The following is a 24,416-nucleotide window of genomic DNA, read 5'->3' as shown; positions in this document are numbered from 1 at the left end:
CCATATTAGACATGTAAGTCATATTGTTCATTTTATAGGGCACTGAAAACGGTGGATGATCTGGCACGGAAAATAATTTTCACTGGCCCATCACTGAGCATCACCTCCAAGAATCTAGCCTTAGGAATTGCTGCACTAAACTCTAGCATTTTCAATGGAACATCTTTCAATGCAGCACTTCAAACCAATGCTTCAGATATCCAGGTAAAATCATGTGCCATAACTCTGCTTAAAAAATGTAATAATGCACCCACCAGGGCTGCACTGTAAATGCAACCGGGCAACATATCTCTATTATTTATTGTTAATTTTGGACTGTTGCACAAATTATTGTGGTTGGTGTGACAGTATTATCCCAAAGGTAAAGCAGAAAAAATGAGTTGAAAATAAGCATAATAGACAGCACTGATTGTGCTAGACAGGATAAATAATTATGAACAGGTTTGCGATTATTCAGTGTTTCATAATATACCAGTTTTTTTCCATGGGTTTTTCAACAGGTCAGTTTTGAATCAGATCAGGGCAGTGCATTGGCTTCAGTGATTCTGCCATCAACTTTGCTGAACAATTTAAGTGAAACAGAAATTGATACTGTTTCACGGATACAATTTACGTTCTATAGCAAAACAGGATTGTTCCAGGTAAGCTTCTGGTGTCTTATATATTGTACTGGGAAATAAATGCAATATATAGTGATATTGTATATGCCACTGTTATTTTACTATTACAGTAACTCCGGTTTAATGAAGAAATCATGATAAATCCAGAAACTTTTTTTTCGCTTGTTTTAATTTATACCATTACTCACAGGTATTAATATATAATATGATTTTCAACACTTACATTGGAGCATAGAATCACTTTATGAGACATTATTTAATCATTTTGTTTTTTCCTTTTTATAATGAATTATTACAGGATCAGAAAAATAATGGACTTTCTTTAAGCAGTTATGTGGTGGCTAGCAGTGTTGGAAATGCTTCAATAAGCAACCTTCAGGACCCTGTCAAGATACAAATCCAACATACACACTACCAGGTACATACATTAATACATGACTTACACATTTAAAATGTATAACGATGTATATCATTCTTAGTAATTGATCTAGATATTTATTTAATATGTCTGCCTGGTGTTTTTCATTTAAACACAGTGGTACTTAACTATCATGCAGAAAATGAATTGGTCACATCTCTGGGACAATTTGTTACACAAACTTTAAACAGGTGTAAAATACAGTACACCATGTGTTAGTTCAGTGCCCTTGTCTCTAATACAAAACTGTTTCCTGGCAGTTATTTTAGGTTTTGCCCAATGTAACAATGGGATGTATTCATAAAGGGTATTTATCAGGCGTTTAACTTTATGACATGGCAAAGACTTACACAATTGCAAATTGGAGTTATGTGCATATGACTGAAAGAAAATTCAACAAAACTTAAGCCACTATTCAAAAAATGTTTTAAACACCCTTTTATCTAAATGCAAGATAGGCACTGTTCAGCTATGTACTTGCAGATACATATGGCTATGCTTAGGGCCCAGTTAAATCGATTGCAACTGCACACTGGTGTAAAAGGTAACACGACCCAGTTCAGTTTGATTGAGACTGCTAAAATGCAAGAGTGTTACTGTAAAACCAATGTTGACTGGACATGTAAAAAGGAATGCAGGAATGTAAAAGGTTATGCTGTTCCAATCAGCACATTTTACATTTTAAGGACTCTTTCCTCCCTTCATTTTTATATTTAACTTAACCATTTGTCAGCAGCAAAATACCCATAAAAAAACAAAAAATGATGCTATCAACAGTAAAAGTATAAACTACAAAAAGAAATCATTGTATATGGAAAATCAGCAAGGTTGTAAAATGGTCAAATGGTGGCCAATTTGCAGTTTCTCTTTAGATTTAAATTTGAAATGTGAAATTAATTTAAATTATATAATTTTTAAATGCAGATAGAACCTCAAAGTTGCGTTCCCACAGTTACAAACTGAATGAACAACCAAATACCCCACCTAAACCAGTAACAAGCTTCCTGGCTACTGAATGCTACCAGTTAAACAGCTCTCTTGGCTTATCTGTGTTTTCTTCCTCAGGTTAAAGGCTTTATTAATACAGTACACACGCACATACATATATATGCCTGGAATTATATGTGTTTACTGTATTGTTTTGTGCTGCTGTTCACTGCATAAACCCAAATATTACTTCATATTTAAGTTTATATGCGTGATTTGTGTTTTAAAATATGTTGGTTTGTTACAACTGCTGTGGGTTTTCTTGCCAGGGCACTTGTGTGAGGCTTCAGTCTTAATGGGTATTCCTGCTTTAAGAATGAATACATAAATGCAAACCTATACTGTTAAAAGAAAGTATACAACTGAGACATGTTCCATTCAGTTTTATTTGAACACAGCCAAAATCACAACATTACAGATATAGCTGATGTACTTTTCTTTCAGTTAAGACTCAATATGTTTTGTTGTTTTCAGACCAAGCCAAACCCTGTATGCGTTTTCTGGGATTTTGCTCTACAAAGTAAGTATAATTTGTGTACAAATGGTGGTCTTATGAATGTGAAACAGATCTGTCATTGGAGATGATCTGTGTTGTTCATTGTACATCTTCTTAGCTCCATAATTTAATTGTCAGATAAATAAATGTGTTTTAAGCTGTTCCTGTCACTATATATATATATACAGTACTGTGCAAAAGTTTTAGGCAGGTGTGAAAAAATGCTGTAAAGGAAGAATGCTTTCAAAAATAGACATGTTAATAGTTTATATTTATCAATTAACAAAATGCTAAGTGAGTGAACAGAAGAAAAATCTACATCAAATCAATATTTGGTGTGACCACCCTTTGCCTTCAAAACAGCATCAATTCTTCTTGTGAGCTTACATTGGTTAAATTATATGTAATATAACTGCATTTATTTTGGAATTTCTGGATTTTGTATGAATAGTTGCTCTTCAGATCTGACTTTTCAAGTGAATCAGTCTTTGCAAGTTAAATATTGGTAGATTTATATTAATTACTGTACTTGTTTTTTCTGACTTATAGGATTAGCAAGTATTTATTTAAAGTGAATTGCTGTTTCTATTTAAATGCATGCTGATATTAAACTGTGACTGGCTTTTGAAATACAACTATTTTTTCTTTTGGTCCTCAAGATGGCAGTGGTGGGTGGAATGCAGATGGTTGCACTGTGAGCTCTGAATCAAACGGAAGCAAAACAGTGTGCTTATGCAATCACCTCACTCACTTTGGGGTGTTAATGGTAAGAGCAAACATTGAAGATATGCATAGGCACATGGATTTGATGCTTTGATAAAGAGGAATGTGAACTGAAATCTACTCTAAACCATCATTTTTGGGACTTTACCATGCTTGCATTTTCTTTACTTCATGGTGTTATGTTTTTAACATTGTATTACACTGTAGTCTTTTAAGAGGTTACGTATAAAAGTAAAATAATGCCAGTCCAATTTCAAAGAAGGGTAAACATGTTTTCAATAATGTCTTTAGTGGCAATGGGAGCTTGTATGAGTTCGTCAACTCGAACTGTTGGTTTCCAGATTATGAAGACCTAACGTGTCGAAATACTGTTGTCATACTCGTGCACAGGTGTATTTTGTGATTCTCTAGGTCTTCGTGGGTGTCGTACAAGAAAAAATAACCCTTTTTACTGACACTTTTTTTAGCAAATGTGAAATCGCGTCAAAGCCTTCTATCACATAAATCTTTAAGAACATAAGAAAGTTTACAAACTAGGAGGCCCATCTTGCTCGTTTGGTTGTTAGTAGCTTATTGATCCCAGAATCTCATCAAGCAGCCTCTTGAAGGATGCCAGGGTGTCAGCTTCAACAACATTACTGGGGAGTTGGTTCCAGACTCCCACAATACTCTGTGTAAAAAAGTGCATCCTATTTTCTGTTCTGAGTGCCCCTTTATCTAATCTTCATTTGTGACCCCTGGTCCTTGTTTGTTTTTTCAGGTCGAAAAAGTCCCTTGGGTCGACATTGTCAATACCTTTTAGAATTTTGAATGCTTGAATCAGATCATCACGTAGTCTTCTTTGTTCAAGACTGAATAGATTCAATTCTTTTAGTGTGTCTGCATATGACATGCCTTTTAAATCCAGAATAATTCTGGTTGCTCTTCTTTGCACTCTTTCTAGAGCAGCAAAATCCTTTTTGTAGCGAGGTGACCAGAACTGAACACACTATTCTAGATGAGGTCTTACTAATGCATTGTAAAGTTTTAATATTGCTTCCGTTGATTTAAATTCAACACTTTTCACTATATATCCAAGCATTTTGTTGGCCTTTTTTATAGCTTCCCCACATTGTCTAGATGAAGACATTTCTGAGTCAACATAAACGCTTAGATCTTTTTTTTATAGATTCCTTCTTCAATTTCAGTATCTCCCATATTTTATTTTTGTTATTTAAATAAACGGCGCACACTGCGTCTTTTGCCCTCCAGTACTGCCTGTGTGTTTTCTTCCTGCATCTGGCCTGATGTCACCACGTAGCCATTCTGTCACAGCCCCCTTGGCAATGCTCATTTCTATCTCTCTCTTGGCCTTTCTAACTTCCTTTCTGACTTGTGTTTGCAGTTCCAAGTACTCTTTCTGTGTACTTTGTTCTTGGTCCCTTTTAAACGCTCTGTAAAGTGCCTTTTTTCTCAGAATATCTTTTTTAATTGATCTATTAAACCATTTTGGCCATTCTGTTTTAGATTTTGAATTGTTTACTTTTGGGATGTAATTGTTTTTCACCTCTAGTACTATATTTTATATATAGCCATCCTTTTTCTGTGGATGTTTTCTCTATTTTACTCTAATCTACTTCTGTTAGTCTGTTTTATTCCTTCATAATTTGCCTTTTTAAAATTGTAAACCTTAGCTTTAGTTGTTACTTTTGGGCCAAATTTGTTTGACGGATTTATTTCTGGTGGTTGTGTTTGACTATGTCTGTTAGGGGTGCTAGCTTCCAAGAATTTCAGGTGTGCCAGCTCCTCAATCTCCTGTTGCTCTGTTATTTTGTGCAGTTCCATTTCTAGCATACTTACTCGTTGAAGCAAGTCCTGGATCTTGCAGCACTTAACACACACTTGGTTTAGCTCTGCTGGGTTTTCTCAGATTTCTCACATCATGCATTTGAGGTAGTAACTTAATTTGAATGTGTTGCTGTCAATGAAATTGCTTTCTGACCTAGTGTGGCTGTGTTGTCCTAATGTTTGGTACACAGATGTGTTCTTTGATTTTCTTACTTAAGTTTCATTACCAGTGTTTACCAGTAAAAATGAACTGTCACATTGTGTCAATGGTATAGGCCACATGCTAGATCAAGTTAGTACTGTTCTGTGATTCTCTCAATTAAATTTTATTACAGGTGGTGTCCAAGGAACATGAACTGTTTCAGTGTCAAAATGTTTTTTAACCTGGCTATATCAGTGATACAATTTTTTTCACAACCATTCAATCTGAAGTGACATGCCCTTTTGATTATGCTACCAGGGATGCTTTGTTTTTGTTCACACTAATTTCTAGTGTACATTTAGTTCTAATAACTGGGAGCACAACATAATGAAGCTGCGCAATAATATATATTTTTTGTTCAGCCTCTGAGACAGCAAGTATTTCACTAGTATAATATTATCAGGGAATTAGTAAACTTTCTCTTTGTTTTTAAGGACATTTCAGGAGCTGCAGCTCAGATTGATGCAAAGAACACAAAGATTCTGACCCTCATCACATACATTGGATGTGGCATTTCTGCAATATTTTCTGCAGCCACGCTTCTTACCTACATAGCTTTTGAGTAAGTGTTTCTTACATATGTTAGTTCTGAGGTCCAGCATAATTTGGTTTGGTTGACCTGTGTACTATTATTAAATATCAGTTTTAGCTAAAATAACTAGATTTATTTTTATTTGTGTCTCTGTGTATATTTTTAATGCCCATGTCAGTTAAGATCAGAATTCTGGCATTTTTAGTTCTGCTGCTGTCAATGATATGAAAACTAAAATACATATTTTACTTGATTTTTAGAAAATTACGTCGAGACTACCCGTCCAAAATCCTAATGAATCTAAGCACTGCTCTACTCCTCCTCAACATGGTTTTCCTGCTAGATGGCTGGCTGGCCACATTTAAAATTGAGGGTCTCTGCATTGCAGTTGCAGTCTTTCTCCATTTCTTCCTCTTATCTTCTTTTACCTGGATGGGTCTGGAGGCGGTTCATATGTACATTGCGCTAGTTAAAGTCTTCAACACTTACATTAGGAGGTACATCCTCAAATTCTGCATTGTTGGATGGGGTAAGTTAAAAATATATTTTAGAATGAAAACAGAATGAACGTACAGAATGTCGCTAGATTTCTCCAAAGAAGCATAAAGCTGTTATACGACCACATGTAATTGTAAAGGACCACATTCTGCCATTCTGAATACTAGTTTACTCTGTTTTGTATGTGTTACATTTTCTAATACCTTGGCTTATTTTTTTTTTATCTGGATAGTGGACTGAAAACATATCTGTCCGTCCTCAGGTAGTTCAGTTAATTTATAATCAGGGACAAGTACTGTCCGCTTCTGAAAGTAGTTGTAGAGGTAGTGCAATAAAATTGTAGCAAGCCTGTTTTTTTCAATAAAAGCTTGGTTTTCTTTCAGGTCTTCCTGCTGTTACAGTAGCTGTTGTTGTTGCCATTGACAGAAACTTTTATGGCAAACAATATTATGGAAAAGGGGAAAATGGAGAAGGATCCTCTGAATTGTAAGTTATGTGATTCAGATGTAAAGCCTTTTTTTTTAAATATTTGTATTAGACATTGTTCATAATATTAGCCTTACCCTAAATGAGAACCAGAAACACAAAGGAAAACAATTAAGTATTTCTAGCCACTGCTTACAGCATGTGCTTTTGTTATTTTGCAATGGTAAGCCAACTGGCAAACCTACAGAAAGTGAGTAAAACGTGTTTTGTAATTAACCCTGTGTCTGTGTCTTTCAGCTGCTGGATTAAAGACAAAGTTGTTTTCTACGTAACCTGTGTGTGTTACTTTGGAATCGTTCTCCTCATGAATGTCGCCATGTTTATTGTGGTGATGGTTCAGATTTGTGGGAGGAATGGGAAGAGAAGTAACCGCACTTTGAGGGAAGAGATTCTCCGTAACCTACGCAGTGTCGTCAGTTTGACCTTTCTACTGGGCATGACCTGGGGCTTCGCCTTTTTTGCATGGGGCCCTGTGAACCTCGCCTTTATGTACCTCTTTGCAATTTTCAACTCATTACAAGGTGAGTTAGCACCCTGGGCCAGAAACTGGGAATCTTAAGGTTAAGGGTCAACCCTAAAATAGCATTTTAAGCTCACATATTTAAAAGTTTAATTAAATATGGTTGGAAAATACAATAGATGACTTTATACTTGGGGTCACTTTTAACATTTAACACTTTATTTGTATTTACTTCTAGATGGGATTTATTCAGTTTATGCAGGTTAATGTAAACTACTGTATATAACTATATCATTTTAAATATAATATTTATTTATTTTTTCATTCTGAATTTTAGGTAGGTGAATTTTGATAATACTATCAAAAGATTGTGTTAAATCAGTAAGAAACTACAAAAAAATGTATGGTACTTATTATTTTCTGTTTGGTGTTGTACTTGTAATCGTAGCGATCAATACACCCCAAAAATCCATTTATGTATACAGTACTAAACCTTCTACCTACAGTAGGGAGTAGAAGAGACTGGCACACATTTGTGTGGTTCCTTTTTCTGGTTTCTTATAGTGTTTTCAATGTTGGTTACTACTTGCTTAAAGATAAACTTGGTATGGGTGGGGCAGTGGTGCAGCAGGGTGGGTAGCTGGTTACCCTCTAGCGTACCAGGTTACAGTGCACTCCGTTTATAAGAATCACATCCGTACCGGATGATTTGATTCTTGTAAGCGGTTGATTCTTAAAAGCAGACTGATGTGATTACTGTGGTGAAGTGCTGCAGAATCAGTATGTTAGTTTGAGAATGAGAAGAGCTTTGTTCCCTGCAGTGTAATGGGTTGACCACTAGATGTCATGAGCTCCCGCATGTATGCATGGCTCCTGAGAATCCATAGTCGCTTGTTTCCGTAATGAATTAAGGATAATGGCCAATTGTTTAACTGCTTGTTAAAGTTAATGACACCTTGATAAAAAGGGCTTAGCCGATAGCTTTGTGATGGGGGTATAGACGAGTAAGGAAGTGGAAGTGTGCGTTCATTGCATAAGTAAGAGAAAGAAATCAAAACCAAAGACTGAGTAAGAGATCTGTTTGTTCCGGTGCAATGCTGTGTAAATAAGTAAAGTAGTTACAGTATATGTGTAGTTTCGAGGGGAACGTATGAACTGTTTTGATGTGTATTTTTTCAGTTGGGTAAACAGCTTATCCGTCCTGACGTCAGACACGAAGCACACAAAGTATTGTTTAGTTAGTGCTTCAACTGAGAGCAAGCTTTATTTTGTTTGTTTTGTTTTATTAGCGGTTGTTTCCCCACCGCACTGTAAGAAAAATAAAACCAAGACTCCAGCCTGATAATTTACACTGCCCTCGGCCATGTCACATTACAGTTAGCAAAAGCACCTCCCCGCATCAGCAGTTTAAATACAGTACAAATGTCAATGGTGCTCAATCACGGAGGACAATACATCAAAACAATCAAAACAAGTCCTCGTGGGCAAGCAACTTGTTATGTGATCACGATTATATTTACTCAAGACTGCAGAATCCTATTTTAATACAGTATACTTGAGGAGTGATCGTCTTGTGAGGGTGCCTAGTTTAACTGCTGTGCGGTGTTACGTGAAATGGCCTTTGAATTAAAATGACATTACAGTACAGTATTTTACTGTCAGGACTACCACTGCATTTAAGCATCTGTGGCTTACTTATTTTCAGTTGTGATGCAAATTTCACAGTTTTTCACTAAGCGGAAATGCGAAGCTCCACGACGCCCCCCCCCCCCCCCCCTTTCCACTCCACAATCCATTTCATTAACAGTGCATACAGGCTTACAAGCTAAACTGTTTTTTTCCTCTTAGAAAAGGATGTTTGACGGATATGTCTATGCTAACTTAAAATAAATTCCATATTATTTTTTTACTTGACTGCAGGTTTATTTATATTTATATTTCACTGTGCTTTGAAAGAAAATGTTCAGAAGCAGTGGAGAAGATACCTTTGTTGTGGCAGATTCCGTCTGGCAGATAATTCAGGTAAAAATATTACAAATATGCAAGACTAAATTTGGCAGCTTTTCCCATATGGTTTCCCAAGCATTCTTACCTTAATTATATGAAACTATTCATACAACTATAAAGTAAACTGTTGTATAGTTATTATATAGTTCTTCAAAAATAGAACTATACATTATGATAAAACTGTGTATTATATTAGCTGGTACCTGAGATGAAAATAAAATACTTTTTTACCATTACAGATTGGAGTAAGACAGCCACCAACAATACAAAGAAAGTCAGCTCTGATAACCTAGGAAAATCCTTATCATCTAGCTCCATTGGAAACAGCTCCACCAACTGGACGTCCAAATCCAAAACCATTCTAAATCCATTTGCAAAACGAAACAATAACACAGGTAAAACATACTGTAGAGCCAGAATTATGTCAGAAACTACTTGTCCACATGTCTGTCATTCAAAATGTCCTCACTGCATCTTTTGCCTTCATTTGCCTTTTTCACTAGGGGGATGCCATTAGCTTTGGACATATGGTCCATTTGACAATTTTTTTGTAATACTAATTCCTCATTATGCAGTCCAGTCTTACTGTTTAATTGTCAGCGTGTTACAGGTTAGAATCTATACATGTTACTGGTTTAACAAGAGCTTGCTTGTATCATGTTTTTATTTACGTCATAGTGCTTCATCAATAGTACCAATCCCAGCAGTACTCACCTTCACTGATTTGGACTATTTTTACTATTTTTAGAAGCATAGAGCTAGGATAACATGGTTAATTCTAGCATTAGTGAATCTACTTGACTAGATAATCAATTTAGGGCTGGAAAATCTTAGAATGAACCAATTTCTTACTTTAACAGCTATGAGAGTCCAAACTTAGGTATTCATGGCAGAAATTTTAAAGAACACAGTTATGTTGCTGCTTGTATTACTTACCACTGGTGTTTCCTGCACTCACATGTTTATTTGGTAGTCCCTGTCATTTAGCAGTGTCACCATAATCCGGGAGACATTTCCTTTATGTTCAGTGCCTTGAGAATATTTTTATGTTCAGTGCCTTGAGAATATTTTTGTTTTGTTCTGTTTTGTGTCTGTAGTTTTAATTGTAGTTTCACAGAACTGTCTCTATAAATGTATTTATCTTTATCACAAAATGTTAATTCAATGGATATTCTTTACCTGATGCATTTATTTATATTTGTGGTATAGATAATGTCATCTAAGTGCTACCAATAATCAGAAGTGGAATCTTTTTAAGGTAAACCAAATAGCCCATTTGCTCCATGCTTGTTTACATCATGCAATTGCCATTTTCCAAGGTTGAAGGTATACTCTCTGCTCCTACTGTATGTAACATTTTGACCATTCAAGAGAAATGGACTTGGTGCCATAGGTTTAATCCTAGAAGTGTTAAAATGTGCATAACTATTTAAGTGAATAAATATGCATTATCTTGTATTGCATTTTGCAGTATTGGTAATGTGCACACTTTGTATCCAAACTGTGTTCAGAGAGCAGCCACTAAATGGCCGATCTGTATATATTAAAATATTTGAAAGTCAGTGCCTGTAGTTTTAGCTGCGCTGCTGATTTTTTTATTTAGGCTGGCTTAGTTTGATGGGTCTGAATGTTACGTCCACTCATACTGTCCCATATTAATGATGCTTTAATGAAATGTGCTTTCTGCTTGCTTTATTGATGTGAATATGGAGCTGATGGGGCCAGTGCTGCACAGAGGCTTTTTAGCTTGTATAACACTTTTTTCATTTGTAATTGCACATAGCACTGCAAGTTAAAAATCAGTTATCTACTAATAATGATATTTAAAAAATAATATATACATGAATTGAATTATACTGACTAATCCAGTATGAGTTACCTTGACTAGCATGGCTAGAATCTCATCGTTGCACTTTATAATAGTGTGCCAAATGAAGGGACCAGGTCTCTGGCACTTCCTAATAATGTTAAATAGATTTACAGCAATTGGTAATGAGAAGGAGAGGATACACATTACTATTGCAGATAAATGAGTATTTCTTAAGTATTTTTCAAAGAAAGAAAATTATTCCACCATTGTTACATAATAATAAAGCCTGACTCCTTTCACTGGATATCAGTGTTTAACAACATTAATATTCCACAATGTCAGTATTCCACCACTGGCCCCCACTGAAAACTTGCGTGAGAAATCAACTTCTCAGCCTATTTTGCATGCCGGTATTTGGGGCACAGTGCATTCGGGGAGGTGCTTATGGTAAAAGGGAAATATATTGCTTTGAGTTTGTTTTCCTTCTTTTTTTTGTCACTACATTTTAGATGGGTTACCATGGTGATATTTTATACATCATCAGAAATACAGTTTAAATCACAGTGTTCTCCCTGAAAAATTTCTGATTTCTGGTTTGGATTTATTTAATATCCCCTGTCTCTTTGTAGGGGTATCATGTGAGTACTGTATTAACAAATCTAGTGCATATTTGTTTCTGTTGATTGACAATTAAATTATGAAAGAAACTAAAAAAAGAATCTGTATTTAAAAAAAAAGGCTATTTAAATTGTAATGTTGTTCATAGGATTTATTTTTAAGTGTGAAAATGCCTATGTAAAAAAAGAGGTGGGGGGTGGAATCAATAAATGCCAGAATACAACAATGTTTTCTTTTGGTTAGCAATTGGTGCAGCTTGTAAAGAACTAATGTTACCGTACTTTACAAGTATTCAAATCAATAGACACAGACAGAATATTCCTCTCAGGAGTGAAATTCGACTCCTATTACAGGTACTTTTCTTTTATTAAATACATAATTATTATTGTACCGTAAAAAACAGTGTATAAGTCGCCCCCTCCTCCCCTTTTTGAGACAACAATTTCAGGAAAAAGCCTATAGGTCACACCGGTGTATAAGTCACTCCCCCCTTTTCAGGACCCCCTAAAATAACCTAGGAAATAGACTTATACAAAGGTTTTTACAGTAAATAATGAATCATATATATATATATATAAGGAAACTGATAAGAAATTATACCAATTTTAAATGAATTAAGGTGAGTAATAAACTGACTGCATTGTGATTTAGCAGTTGTTTAAACAATTTAATAGAAAATGTTGGAATTCTTCTGTATAATTCTGTGTAAATAAATATAAAACTATAAAGAAGAGGCAATAATAATAATAATAATAATATTAATAATAATAATAATAATAATAATAATATAATCAGTAATAAAACAAACAAATTAGATGGATGCAGTAATTGTATCAATTAAATATGCGATTAAAACCAAGATTAACTAAGATTAACAGATTAATTGCAATTCATTTTTGTTATCGCTTGACAGCCCTAGTACAAATGCAAAGTTAAATGAAACCACAGCATGAAATTTCAACTTCAAAAACTATTTAGGCTGCTTGATTTTTTACATACTGTAAGAACCTGATGGGGAAAATAATATGTGTCTAAATCTTGGTCATGATAATATACTTTCTGTTTTCTAGCCAAAGGAAGACTTGCTTTTCTGTTACATTTAGGTAGCGGTTCTTTGGGGGATTTTTCACAGATATAGTTGATGCATGATTTAAAAAAAATATAAAAAATCATTTCCATGGTAACTGACCGGTAACCCTTGGTGCAGTGCAGTATCAGTTACCCATGAAACCCACTGTATGAAACAAGTCTGACCCCCACAGACTGCTGTACATGAACTCAGGAGCCAGAGAGTCAGCCAGCAGAATAAGGGAGGGGATATCTGGCATTAATGTCCAAGATACTTTAATTTTGTATTGTGGGTTCCTCTTCGGAGTTAAGTTTCAGGTCATAAAACCCACAGAATAGTGGACCCAGTTAGTTTTAGGGAAAATAAGAAGTGATAGAAGCAACATTACTAAATAATCACAACACTTTTCAAAGTTGCTTTAGTTTTTTCCGTTGATTGGGTGACTTTTTTTTACTTTAGGCACATAAAATAAAAGGTGAAAGTTGCTTCTCATGTAACTAAACCAGACAAGAAAATGTTTTATCCAACTATGTACTGTGTGTGTTGTGTGTTTAATTTAACATTTTCTCAGATAATTCTAGGGATATTACCTTTAACAACACCTGCTTTAATTTGCTTTCATAGATCTATTTTAGGTTTTAAGTCTTAACAGGTATAGAAAACAAAACATATCATCCCCGTGGTTAGGTGGAACGATGCAGAAAATGTGAAATTTGTATTGTTGTTTTTTAAACTCTTTGTAGTTTGATTGATGTGTTCGGTATAAATGAAATATCCGACCCTCTGTGGACTGGGGTATAGGCGGATATGTGAAAAAGTCGGATATGCGAACATCTATAGAAAAAGCATTTACACATCCATAAATAGGTTAGTGAACAAAAACAACATGCAAACTGCTTTAAACATGGGGACATTTTTTGCTTTAAAAGTAAGCAAACGTAAACAAGATTAATTAGGCTACAAATACACAGTGTTGCTATGCGGTTTGCTATAAGCCATCTCCATGCAAAGCTTTAAAAAAAAATACAAAACAAACGGTAAATGTACAGTAACCTGCAACTGATGGCTTCTTTCTTAACTCTAGAAGTCCCTGCCTCCCTGGTTCTGCTTTCTTAATATCTCTGTCACGGTACTTTGCGCTCTTTCTTGATATTGCCAACAGCCGATAAGCAGCTCAGTTTGAATATTGCTTTGGCTATGTTAAACAAACGGCCGGTAAGCATTGCATTTATGAAGCTTGCTCTGTTTAATTCAAATGCATTTAAAAGCTACAACAACACACTGCCAATATCTGCAAGCGTGCACTCCATCATATAAACACATTGCACAAAAAAAAGTTTTCTCGACTGGTGTATCGAAACATCACTGCTACACGCAGCTGACTGACACACGCACACAGCCCGCCTCTCTTAAAGGGGAACACACCAAAAGGCTGATTGCTATAACACTTTCTTTCTGTTTCAATCACGGAAGCTGCATTTGCTGCCAATGCCATTACTCTCATAGCCTACTCTTAATATTTATTTATTTATTTAACAAGGCGGATAATTGATCAGGACGGTCAGATATGTGATGTTCCACTGGATTTATGTTCAGCACATTTCTACATCTACCTCTATTTATTTAAGGAATTGCTCAACAATAGTCCAAGGCTATATTAAGCATTATGTGACAATTCCACTACAAATACTGATGTTCAACGATCGAGATTTATTCTAGGTTCATATCTTATTTGTAGTTCCAGTGTAAACATGCTCACAATCTCAGAATGATTTTTTGTTTGTTTGTTTATTGCCAGGTAACGTTTATGGCGACCAGACTAGCATAAAATCTGGTCAGTCAGAAGGGGACCAGACATCCATCATTCCTGTACATCAGGTCATTGACAAGGTTAAAGGATACTGCTCTGTGCGATCTGATAACTTCTACAAGAACATAAGCATGTCAGACAGCTTCAGCCACAGCACCAAGTTCTAGTAACTCTTACAAAACAGATGTAGCAGCTTAATGTAAATTTAAAAATGTAAATGAAAAGAAAGGGAAACAAATCATACATTACTAAATAGTGTGTAAGTAGCATGAATATACAGTAGCATGTTGTGTTTTTTTTTTTTTTGGTTTTGTTGCATTTTAAATAAGTATTATTTTCTGTTTCCCAGTAGGTGTATTTCATATACAGGTAACTGGTATTTGATGTATGAAATGTTTCCTCTAACTGCTGCCTTCCTAGCTGCCCTGGTTAATGTTCCCTTAGAAACCGGGAGCTCAGTACTCTTGTAAAAACTGAGAAACAAAAGAGAAAAATATTTGGAAATTGGTAAAAAAAAAAGGTTCAGATTGATTCAAAACGACAGAACTGCAATCGACACGGACGTGTTGTTATTGCACTCTTTTTAAAGGAAGCGGCTTTCATTTGATCTCTTCAGCGGTTTTGTTTGTGAACTTTTTTGTCTGATTGCTAAAAAGGAATTTTGTTTTTCGTAAAAGGATTTTTAAAATGTATTTCGTTTTTGTGATTCATCCTTTTTCATTTATTTAATCTATTGTTCTCCGTGGCTTTATTTATTTACAAATTCCTTCCTACAAAAAAGGAATGTATCCACTGTGACAGTTTAAATTGCAACAAATTGTGTAGATTACAACCATTTTCTGGCACTACGGTTATTTGGTTCCGATTTGCTGGAAATACAACCTGGTTTTAAATGGTTATATTTACTTTTGAGATAATGAGGAATAACAAAACTAAGTGCCAGTGTTTGGTCCACCATGTTTAAACAGCAATAGCATTTTACTTTCTAACAAACTGTTTTATATTTCAATGTATCAGGTTATGTAAAGGGATATACCTTTATATTTTGGCAGTACATTTTGTCCCAGTGTACATTTTCTCTATTGCAGGGTTTTCCATAACAACATGCATTTTTATGCTTTATTTTTAAAATGTATTTTAATGTTTTGAGGAATAGTTGAGATAAGCATAAAAAATGAACCTGTGCCAGATTATCATATCACATGAATTTGTGTTTTAGAAATGTGCATATATATAAATGATCTTCTGGTAGCATTGTAACCCTATGCCCAAGTCAAGCCTGTGACCATATTTACAAATACTTCACTAGGTTTAGGAAGTCTACTAGATGAAGTAAAAACATTTTGCCCAGGTACATTAGGATAGTACAGTAAATTGATGCTTAAGACTTGTATTATTATTATTATTATTATTATTATTATTATTATTATTATTATTATTATTTCAAATTGTGAAGTTTGCTTGTTAGTAACTTGCTTTATGTATTAATTTGCTTTGGAAAGAATATGCTTTCCCAACACTTTCAGAATTATTATTTGTGGGGGTGAGTGAGAAAAAATGTGTAAAATGTATTTTATGAAATGCCTAGAAATAACCTTATGCAGGTTAATATCATTTTAGCTTCAACTGTACAGGGCATTCTAAGTTAAAGTGGTTTTACTACCATGTAGTAATGTTTGGAAATATCTGTGCATCGGTGTCTGCCTGCTTTGTAACGCTTTGCTATTAAAATAGCTACAGTTGTTCATATTTATTTATTCGTTATTGTCAAATGTCTGAAATATGTGAAAGCTTTTCTAGTGTCTTTTACTTTTGTATTGTTTTTAGTATCCGTCCTACATTGTATAAATGTAAATTCTCTTGGGCGACATGAGTAAAAAAAAAAAAGGAAACTTTTTTTTTTTATGTAACCCTTAGAATACGAGTCATGTTCAATATAGTCAGACACTGATTTCCCTGCTTCTGCCATCCAGTGAACACTCAGTACTGCTGAATTAATATTTGATATCGAATTTCAGTTTACTTCTTTGTCCTGCTTTTAGTATAAATTTGTAAAAATGTGTCAAGAGGTTTGGTATTGACTTCATTAGAAACATAACCAGAATGCAGTATTCCTTCAAATTTAAGACGCAGCCGAAATTTCCCACCCTTAATTTGAGGAAAAAAATAAAACATTAAATAAAGCTGCATTTACAAAGATACAACCTCAGTTACGCATAAAAGAAAGCGACATATAGTGGCAGTTTGCAGCCTTCTGCTGTCACACAGAGCATTAGTTATATGCTGCTCATTTCCAGTCGTGATTACACACCTTTTTCTCCCTTTTTGTGAACTGTGGTATTGCTTGGCATGTCGAAAAATACAGGGGGTCTGATCAGCATTTCCGATCTGTCCAAGCTAGTACTGTTTGTTAGAAATGCTGAAATTGTAAAAGCTTCTCTTCGAATTCCTTAGGAAGCTAATGACGCTTCTTTGAAAATGGCTGCCTGTATGTCATGGATGATTTGAGATCAGGCAGTGATGTCTTTGTTAGTCTTTTCTCAGCAGCCAGTCATGTTGCTGTTTGTGTGCTCGAGTATTCACATCTTTTGTTGGCGATTTTAATACACACGTCACTATACTCGAATTTAAGACACAGAAATTGGTGTTTCTTAAATTTTAAGGAATACGGTATTCTAGATTAATGTCTGTTTCTCGGCAATCATACAAGGAACTGTAGACCCTAAGCACAAAGCTTTAGCTCATGAGTTCTTTAAACAATGCTTTTTATGAATACAAATAAAATATTAATTAAACTGTTCTAGACTGTTGGTAAATGATTTAATATCAGTCTAGAACATTTTTATAAATATCAAGCTATATTTCATTCATTAAAAAAAGCATTTTAAGGGTTAACAGAAAAACAAGACAACATGTAACATTTTGGAAGGAATGATGTCAGTGCCAGTTGTATGTGTTTTATTCTTTGAATGACATTTTTAAAGTTATTATTTTAAATAAAAGATTTAAGCCAAACCATTCTTGAACATATTTCATAATTTATATTTATTTATAAAAGATCCTTGTATAAACTGTACACTGTGGATAGACAATTCTGCTGTGAACTACAGTAACTGTAATGATCAGGCTGCGTATGTATAATTCTTAATGAATATCCCTAATAAATGAATATCCCTAATTGAAAGATGCAATAGCTATTCCAACAGTTAAAATGTATATCATGCCAGATTTTACGGAGTTCAGTAGTGTAGGATTGTATCTGTTTTGTGCTTATTTAGATCTTTATTTTTTTCTGTAATGTTTGATATTTCTAAAATATTGTAATCTGGTTCTCAATGAGCATACTAAACTGTACTGTGATTTATATACTCACCTGGGCTTTTACTAAAATTCCTAAAATGAATTTTTTTTTTTTTTTTTCAAGAACTGGTATTTAACCAGCATTTTTATTAATACAGAACTATTGATCCAAAACTATGGGAAAACCAGTTGAATGGAATATTTCTGCCTTTCATTAAATAAAAACGAATGAGTGAGAAAAACTGTGTAGCCAATGTAGTAAGTATCATAAAAAGTTATTTGTGCCCAATATACAGTATTATTCATGTTGATGTTATACATGCTAACTCATCCTATACATTAGGGGGTATCAGAAGTATGGTTGGACGTATTACACATGTCTTTGCTGGAGAGGCTTCCATGTTATACTCTGAGAAAACAATGTTGATAGTTATGCACACACACAATCCAGAAGGATATGCTGCAGTTTGAAGCATGAAGTAACTTTTTTTTATTTCTGTTAAGTCTAGTAGTACACTGTTAGGAGCATATACTGTAATGCTACCATTGTTAAACACATTTAACTCTATCTAAACAGCACATTTTACACAGTTATTTATCCAGTTACTTGATTGAAAAATTAACTGTTGCTTTGGTACCTTACATGCTTTAAATCTAGTGTTGGAAATGTACCACAATTAGCACCTCATGCATCAGTAAAAACTTAACAACAATTTTTAAAGCAACACAGTTATACTTTTTGGGGGTTGTGTATAGGCACAATTCAAATAATTGTCTGAAAGGAACCAGAGGCTAAATAGTGCAGAGAACACAGCACTGTCACATGTGCAGGGATAGCGGTCCCTAGATTGACGCTGGGGTCTAGCTCATCCCTCAATTCAGCTATGAGGTCAAGGATGACCTGTGGAGTGAGACGATAACGCTTTTAGCACCACATCTTCCTGCATCCCAAACAAAGTGACCCTGGGATTGAATATGCAGGGTCTTCTTCGTCTTGCCCTTCTCCTCTGAACATGCTATTATTATTTTATTATTTATTTCTTAGCAGGCGCCCTTATCCAGGGCGACTTACAACTGTTACAAGATATCACATTATACATTATATTACATTATACAGATATCACATTATTTTACATACAATTACCCATTTATACAGTTGGGTTTTTACTGGAGCAATCTAGGTAAAGTACCTTGCTCAAGGGTACAACAGCAGTGTCCCCCACTGGGGATTGAACCCACAACCCTCCGGTCAAGAGTCCAGAGCCCTAACCACTACTCCACACTGCTGCCCTCTGTTCCTGCCTCTCCTCAACAAGAGCCAAGTGTCGCCGCATCAGGAAGTGAACCACAGTAGCCACCCTGAAGCCAGTGACAGGTCTCTGCAGGTGTGTGCTTTTACACAGCTCTTAATTACTCTTCTACAATGGTTTGCACCTTGTAAGAAAAGGTGTAAAGTTTTTGAAGGGTCAGCAATTGCCTAAGTGCAAGGCAAAATCCTTACATCACATTATAATGTTTGTGCCCACTTAGTATCCAGATGCCACCCAATGCCATGCTCTTTTCTTTATTTGAATGCATTTCAATGTAATTTTAATGGATTAATGATGGCAAAGTGCAAATTTGGGCGGGTGCAGAACAGCAGGTGAACACCATTCTTTACATACACCGCATTTTTAGTGGCTGGTAAAATCAGACTTTACTGCTGCTAAACACGATTTACAGCAGCATTATGGGGGTTTTGCACTCGCAAATCACTGCACATATCCTGGCCAGAGAACACACAAATTTATCTGGGAAGCCCAATGCAAGTACTTCGCAGAAATACAAAAGACATAAGGGACTGGATTGTAATCTTTTCAAATGACTAAGGTGTCTAAAAGTACAGAAGGTCAAAAATAAAAGTCAATGTTGAGAATGCTTTCATAGAAAAGGCAGACATGTAACAATAATGAATGATGGGGGAACACTGGGAAGTTTTCAAATGCAGTATACTAAATATATTCAGCCTTTATTGGTTTATACAATAAAAATAATAATAATTAAACAACTATTACCATGAAACAGATTTTTTTTTTTTAGGAGAAAAGAGTTAACCCTTTCCTGCCTAATTAGAATGACCATATATGGGCATGATCATGACCACTTTGGTTTTAGCGCTTGTAGTTTAGCAACCTTAAATCAGAAATTAAAACCCAATATATCTACAGAAAGACCTTACATAGCTGTTTCCAATTATATAATGTCTTTTGTTGTGGAATGTATTTCATGTTATATAAGTTGTGCCCCCAAATAATTTATAATAATAAATACTATTTTTAAACACTGCCAGTTTCAACCCCTTTCTAAGTTAGCTACAGAAAACATAGCGGGACATTACAGTTGCAAAATTGTATGAGGATTTCAAATAAAAAAAAATCAGATTTCAAATATCTTCTACCTGGGAGGAGCTACATGATTTTGACTGAGCCATGGTCTGTATGACAAAATGCTTGAAAATGGCCCTATTTACAGCACTGTCAGCTATATCAATGTATTCACTGCAGATCAATGCTCTGATCTTCACGAGAATACCCTCCACACCACTGTATCACCACTCCCTTGTTAAACTGTAAGCACGCTGCAGCTAGCCTTTTTAAAAACTATTTCCAGGTTGCCCACTTCTACTAATTTACAAATGTTAGATTTGTGATCAAATCTACAATAGAAACCAACATTTTGGTAGCTTCCTTTTTCTTAATAATAGAAGATACATCACTATTTTACTAGTATTTAATAGGAGTTTGGCCCCATTTTCATGTGGATTGTAATTGTAAATGTGCATGGATAGAAGCGGAAATGTTGTAAGAACATACACTGACACTCAGAAAGTGGACAGACAGTGCTTAAAAATTATTTTGATGTCCAATATGGCCAGTATGTGATTTGTTATTGTTTTGTATAATATTACCACCAGAAGTGGAAAAAAGTGGAAGTGCCCTAAAAATGAGTTTGTACTGCACTCATTACAGATGCTCATTTATACTCATTACTCAGCACAAAGCCCAGAACTACTTATAATATATGTGTATTTATTGAAGCAGCGGTACATACATTTTCATGTGTGTAAATCATATTACAGCTACATGTAAAAGCAACATATAGCTACATATGACAAATGCCTTAATTATATTATTATTATTATTTGTTTATTTAGCAGACGCCTTTATCCAAGGCGACTTACAGAGACTAGGGTGTGTGAACTATGCATCAGCTGCAGAGTCACTTACAACTACGTCTCACCCGAAAGACGGAGCACAAGGAGGTGAAGTGACTTGCTCAGGGTCACACAATGAGTCAGTGGCTGAGGTGGGATTTGAACCGGGGACCTCCTGGTTACAAGCCCTTTTCTTTAACCACTGGACGACACAGCCTCTATATATACCAATACACGCTTATTGGAGGTGAACTTTTTCTTACTGCACTGCTGAAATACAGAAAAGATTCAATGCTTTGCCGGTTTGTAGTCTATTTTACTGTCAGATTGTGTTTAACTACAGCATTATTTCTTATCATATTCTCTAGCTTCCTTACTTGCTGAAAGGCAATGAAGGTACCTATTTACATATTGTCCATATTGAGTTCAAGTACATTATGTTTACTGTAGAAACCATATACTGCAATTATGAGAAGCTCAGCTGCGATCACTCAATTAAGCAAAAGAACCCGAAGAAGAGGGCATTTAACATAACGAGAAGGGCCTTATCAGACGGTAAAGCCCTCTTATGAGTGTTCTATTGCTATTAGAAAATGGATATGTTAATATATACTGTATATATATCTATATCTATCTATTTCAAGTTTTTCTGTTTGTGTTTCTCGTGATTTTATGCAGCACTAGTTTTTGTTGCCAATGAATACAACTGTTTTCCTCATATATCCCTGCAGTGGACTTCCTATGACATGGAGCCATTATTCAGTTGAGGTACCTCGTACACCAAAGCAATCATGGTTTGTGCACTGTTTATAAGACATTTAAATAAATGAAAGATGAAAAAAATGATACTCTAGAATAACCACTGTATTGCATTTACCTGTCATGCACTACCATTGGCTACATAGGACTCAGATGTGCAAGAAGAATATGATATAGCAAGCATGTATTTTTTGATTCTATACAAAATTAAATATGTTTATCAATTTGCTTTCTTTATTTCCAAGTAGTCTTTTACTGGGTGCAAGCATGACATTTAATAATAGGAAATAAGGCATTGAAAGGGTGGGGACCATTTCACTTGCCTGATGCAAAACTAAGACTTAAATAGAGCTGTCTTAGTATATGACAAGAATGTGTGTTTCTTCCAAAACGGAACATTTTAGACCAATAGCAAATGGAAGTCCACAAAAGAGAAGATTTATATATTCTCTCTCTCTCTCTCTCTCTCTCTCTCTCTCTCTCTCTCTCTCTCTCTCTCTCTCTCTCTCTCTCTCTCTCTCTCTCTCTCTCTCTCTCTCTCTCTCTCTCTCTAACCACATTCCAGTATAAAATATTTGACATTATAAACTCCATCATTCACTAGTGTTAGATTTTAGTTTTGTATTTCTAATGGCACCTAATTGATTTTCATTACTACATCTTTTACATGTTAGAATGTTGAAGGGTCCAGTTTTTGCAAATACATAAACTAGAGTAGACAAAAAGTCAGTAGTAGCCCCAATTACTGTTTACATGTTTTCAAAAAAGCAAAAAGAGGCTGTGCAGCATGCCTCCTCTTTGTGGGAAGTGCGGTGACATCTTGTATCTTGGATTTCACCTCAATTATTTGTAATATGGCTCGTCTTTCAGTGTCTTAGGTTTCCAGGAGTAAACAAGCAGATAACATCTGGTAGCTCTTAATATAACAGTGCTACAGCCCTTTCTTAAACAACACAGTGAGACAAAATATCCTTTGCTATTTTACATACCTTTTATACAACTATAAAAGCGCCAATATGTGTGTGTGTGTGTGTTATTAAGCATTCCCGTAAAATACTGTGACACTCTATTTTGTTAATTAAGCAATGATAATCAAGGCCCAGTTTGTCAGGCTTTTCATCTTGCATTGAACAACTGAAACCCATTAGTTCAGGTGCAAACTAAACATAATGAAAATAAAAAGGTGGCTGATGTAGTGCGGCACAGACTTTGCAACATGCATTTTACACAATGCTATGAGAGTGTCAATGGTTTGAACTGCTGAACAGCACATTTATAAAAGCATGTTCAAAACAAACCATGTAAAAACAGCGCTTTAGTGTCACAATATCAGGAAATCGGGAACGGTGGTAAACACGAGTACTTCAGAAATCTTTTTATCACTCCTTACTTGTCTTGTGTTTTCATTTGTTTTTAGTACTTCTGTTTCCACTTTTATAAATATGCAATAGTAATATGACTGCTTGTGAATGCCTTTTAAATGTTTGCCTAGTATATTTGAATAGTAATATAGCACCCCCCCATGTATCTTTCATACATTTATATACTGTGTTTTACTAAAATAACATGTTTTGAATTAATATAGGATATTTGCGAAAGCAAACTAGTGTTCATTTTAGCATGTTTTTAGAATCTGTGTATACCATGCTTTACCATATTGTTATTATTATTATTATTATTATTTATTTCTTAGCAGACGCCCTTATCCAGGGTGACTTACAATTGTTACAAGATATCACATTATACATTATTTCACATTATACAGATATCACATTATTTTTACATACAATTACCCATTTATATAGTTGGGTTTTTACTGGAGCAATCTAGGTAAAGTACCTTGCTCAAGGGTACAACAGCAGTGTCCCCCACTGGGGATTGAACCCACAACCCACAACCCACAACCCACAACCCACAACCCTCCGCTCAAGAGTCCAGAGCCCTAACCACTAATCCACACTGCTGCCCTATTGTTATGGATCACTACATCCTTAAACCACAATCCAAAAAGCAAAACAACTAAAAGAAATATAATCATTTATAATATAATAAGTTCCATATGCTTGTGGAATTTTAACTGCCTTTACTGACTAGCTCTTTGACAGCAATGATTGCATGCATGAGAAAATCACCAAAATGGCAACCACAGCTTTTCTGGCACATATTTGATACTATATCAGCAATATTTTGGACACAAATGTAACAAGAGATGTGACTGACTTTGACTTTTACATTTATTCATAAACAATGCCAAAAAAAAGTAGCACTCATTGAAATCAACTGTATGAATTCCCATTGATCATGAATCAGCTGGGGAATAAAACTGATATAATTTCTTAACTTTCACACCCTCCTAGAACACTGCATGTTTTCTGTTCCCACAATAGTTATTTGTTTCATTAAACATCAGCAACGTTGTGGGGGGGGGATCATGATCTGATTATGCAATTCAAACACCTTTATAATAAGCTTGTCATTTTTGTCTCTCCTAGAATTTATATACAAACTGATAGTGATAAGGGGGTTTCACAAAATACTTCAAAAGCTTCTCATTGTTCTCCCAAACTGTATGCCTGTAGGCCAGGGGTCTCCAACCCTGGT

The 24,416-nt window shown here is 35.0% G+C and overlaps 1 protein-coding gene across 6 annotated transcripts in view; it reads left to right on the top strand.

Annotated features, from left to right (window-relative positions):
- The window catches only part of adgrg6 (adhesion G protein-coupled receptor G6), a 51,911-nt gene extending 33,929 nt beyond the window's left edge, over window positions 1–17,982 (top strand). For 5 of the 6 annotated variants that reach the window (XM_059025237.1, XM_059025235.1, XM_059025233.1 and 2 more), the window contains 12 exons: window positions 39–204; window positions 501–641; window positions 919–1,038; window positions 2,500–2,545; window positions 3,181–3,287; window positions 5,708–5,835; window positions 6,066–6,334; window positions 6,687–6,789; window positions 7,027–7,310; window positions 9,170–9,271; window positions 9,496–9,651; window positions 14,552–17,982. In XM_059025237.1, coding sequence (XP_058881220.1) covers window positions 39–204; window positions 501–641; window positions 919–1,038; window positions 2,500–2,545; window positions 3,181–3,287; window positions 5,708–5,835; window positions 6,066–6,334; window positions 6,687–6,789; window positions 7,027–7,310; window positions 9,170–9,271; window positions 9,496–9,651; window positions 14,552–14,730 — 1,801 coding nt within the window. In that variant the 3' untranslated portion in view covers window positions 14,731–17,982. Of the gene's footprint in view, window positions 1–38; window positions 205–500; window positions 642–918; window positions 1,039–2,499; window positions 2,546–3,180; window positions 3,288–5,707; window positions 5,836–6,065; window positions 6,335–6,686; window positions 6,790–7,026; window positions 7,311–9,169; window positions 9,272–9,495; window positions 9,652–10,465; window positions 10,515–14,551 lie in introns of all 6 variants that reach the window. The other variant, XM_059025236.1, reaches the window with a different exon arrangement.
- The last annotated feature ends 6,434 nt before the right edge of the window (window positions 17,983–24,416 follow it).

Source organism: Acipenser ruthenus, chromosome 6, assembly GCF_902713425.1.
Source record: "Acipenser ruthenus chromosome 6, fAciRut3.2 maternal haplotype, whole genome shotgun sequence".
NCBI lineage: Eukaryota > Metazoa > Chordata > Actinopteri > Acipenseriformes > Acipenseridae > Acipenser > Acipenser ruthenus.
Note: the sequence above shows the minus strand (reverse complement) of the source record. Positions and strands in the feature narration are given on the sequence as shown.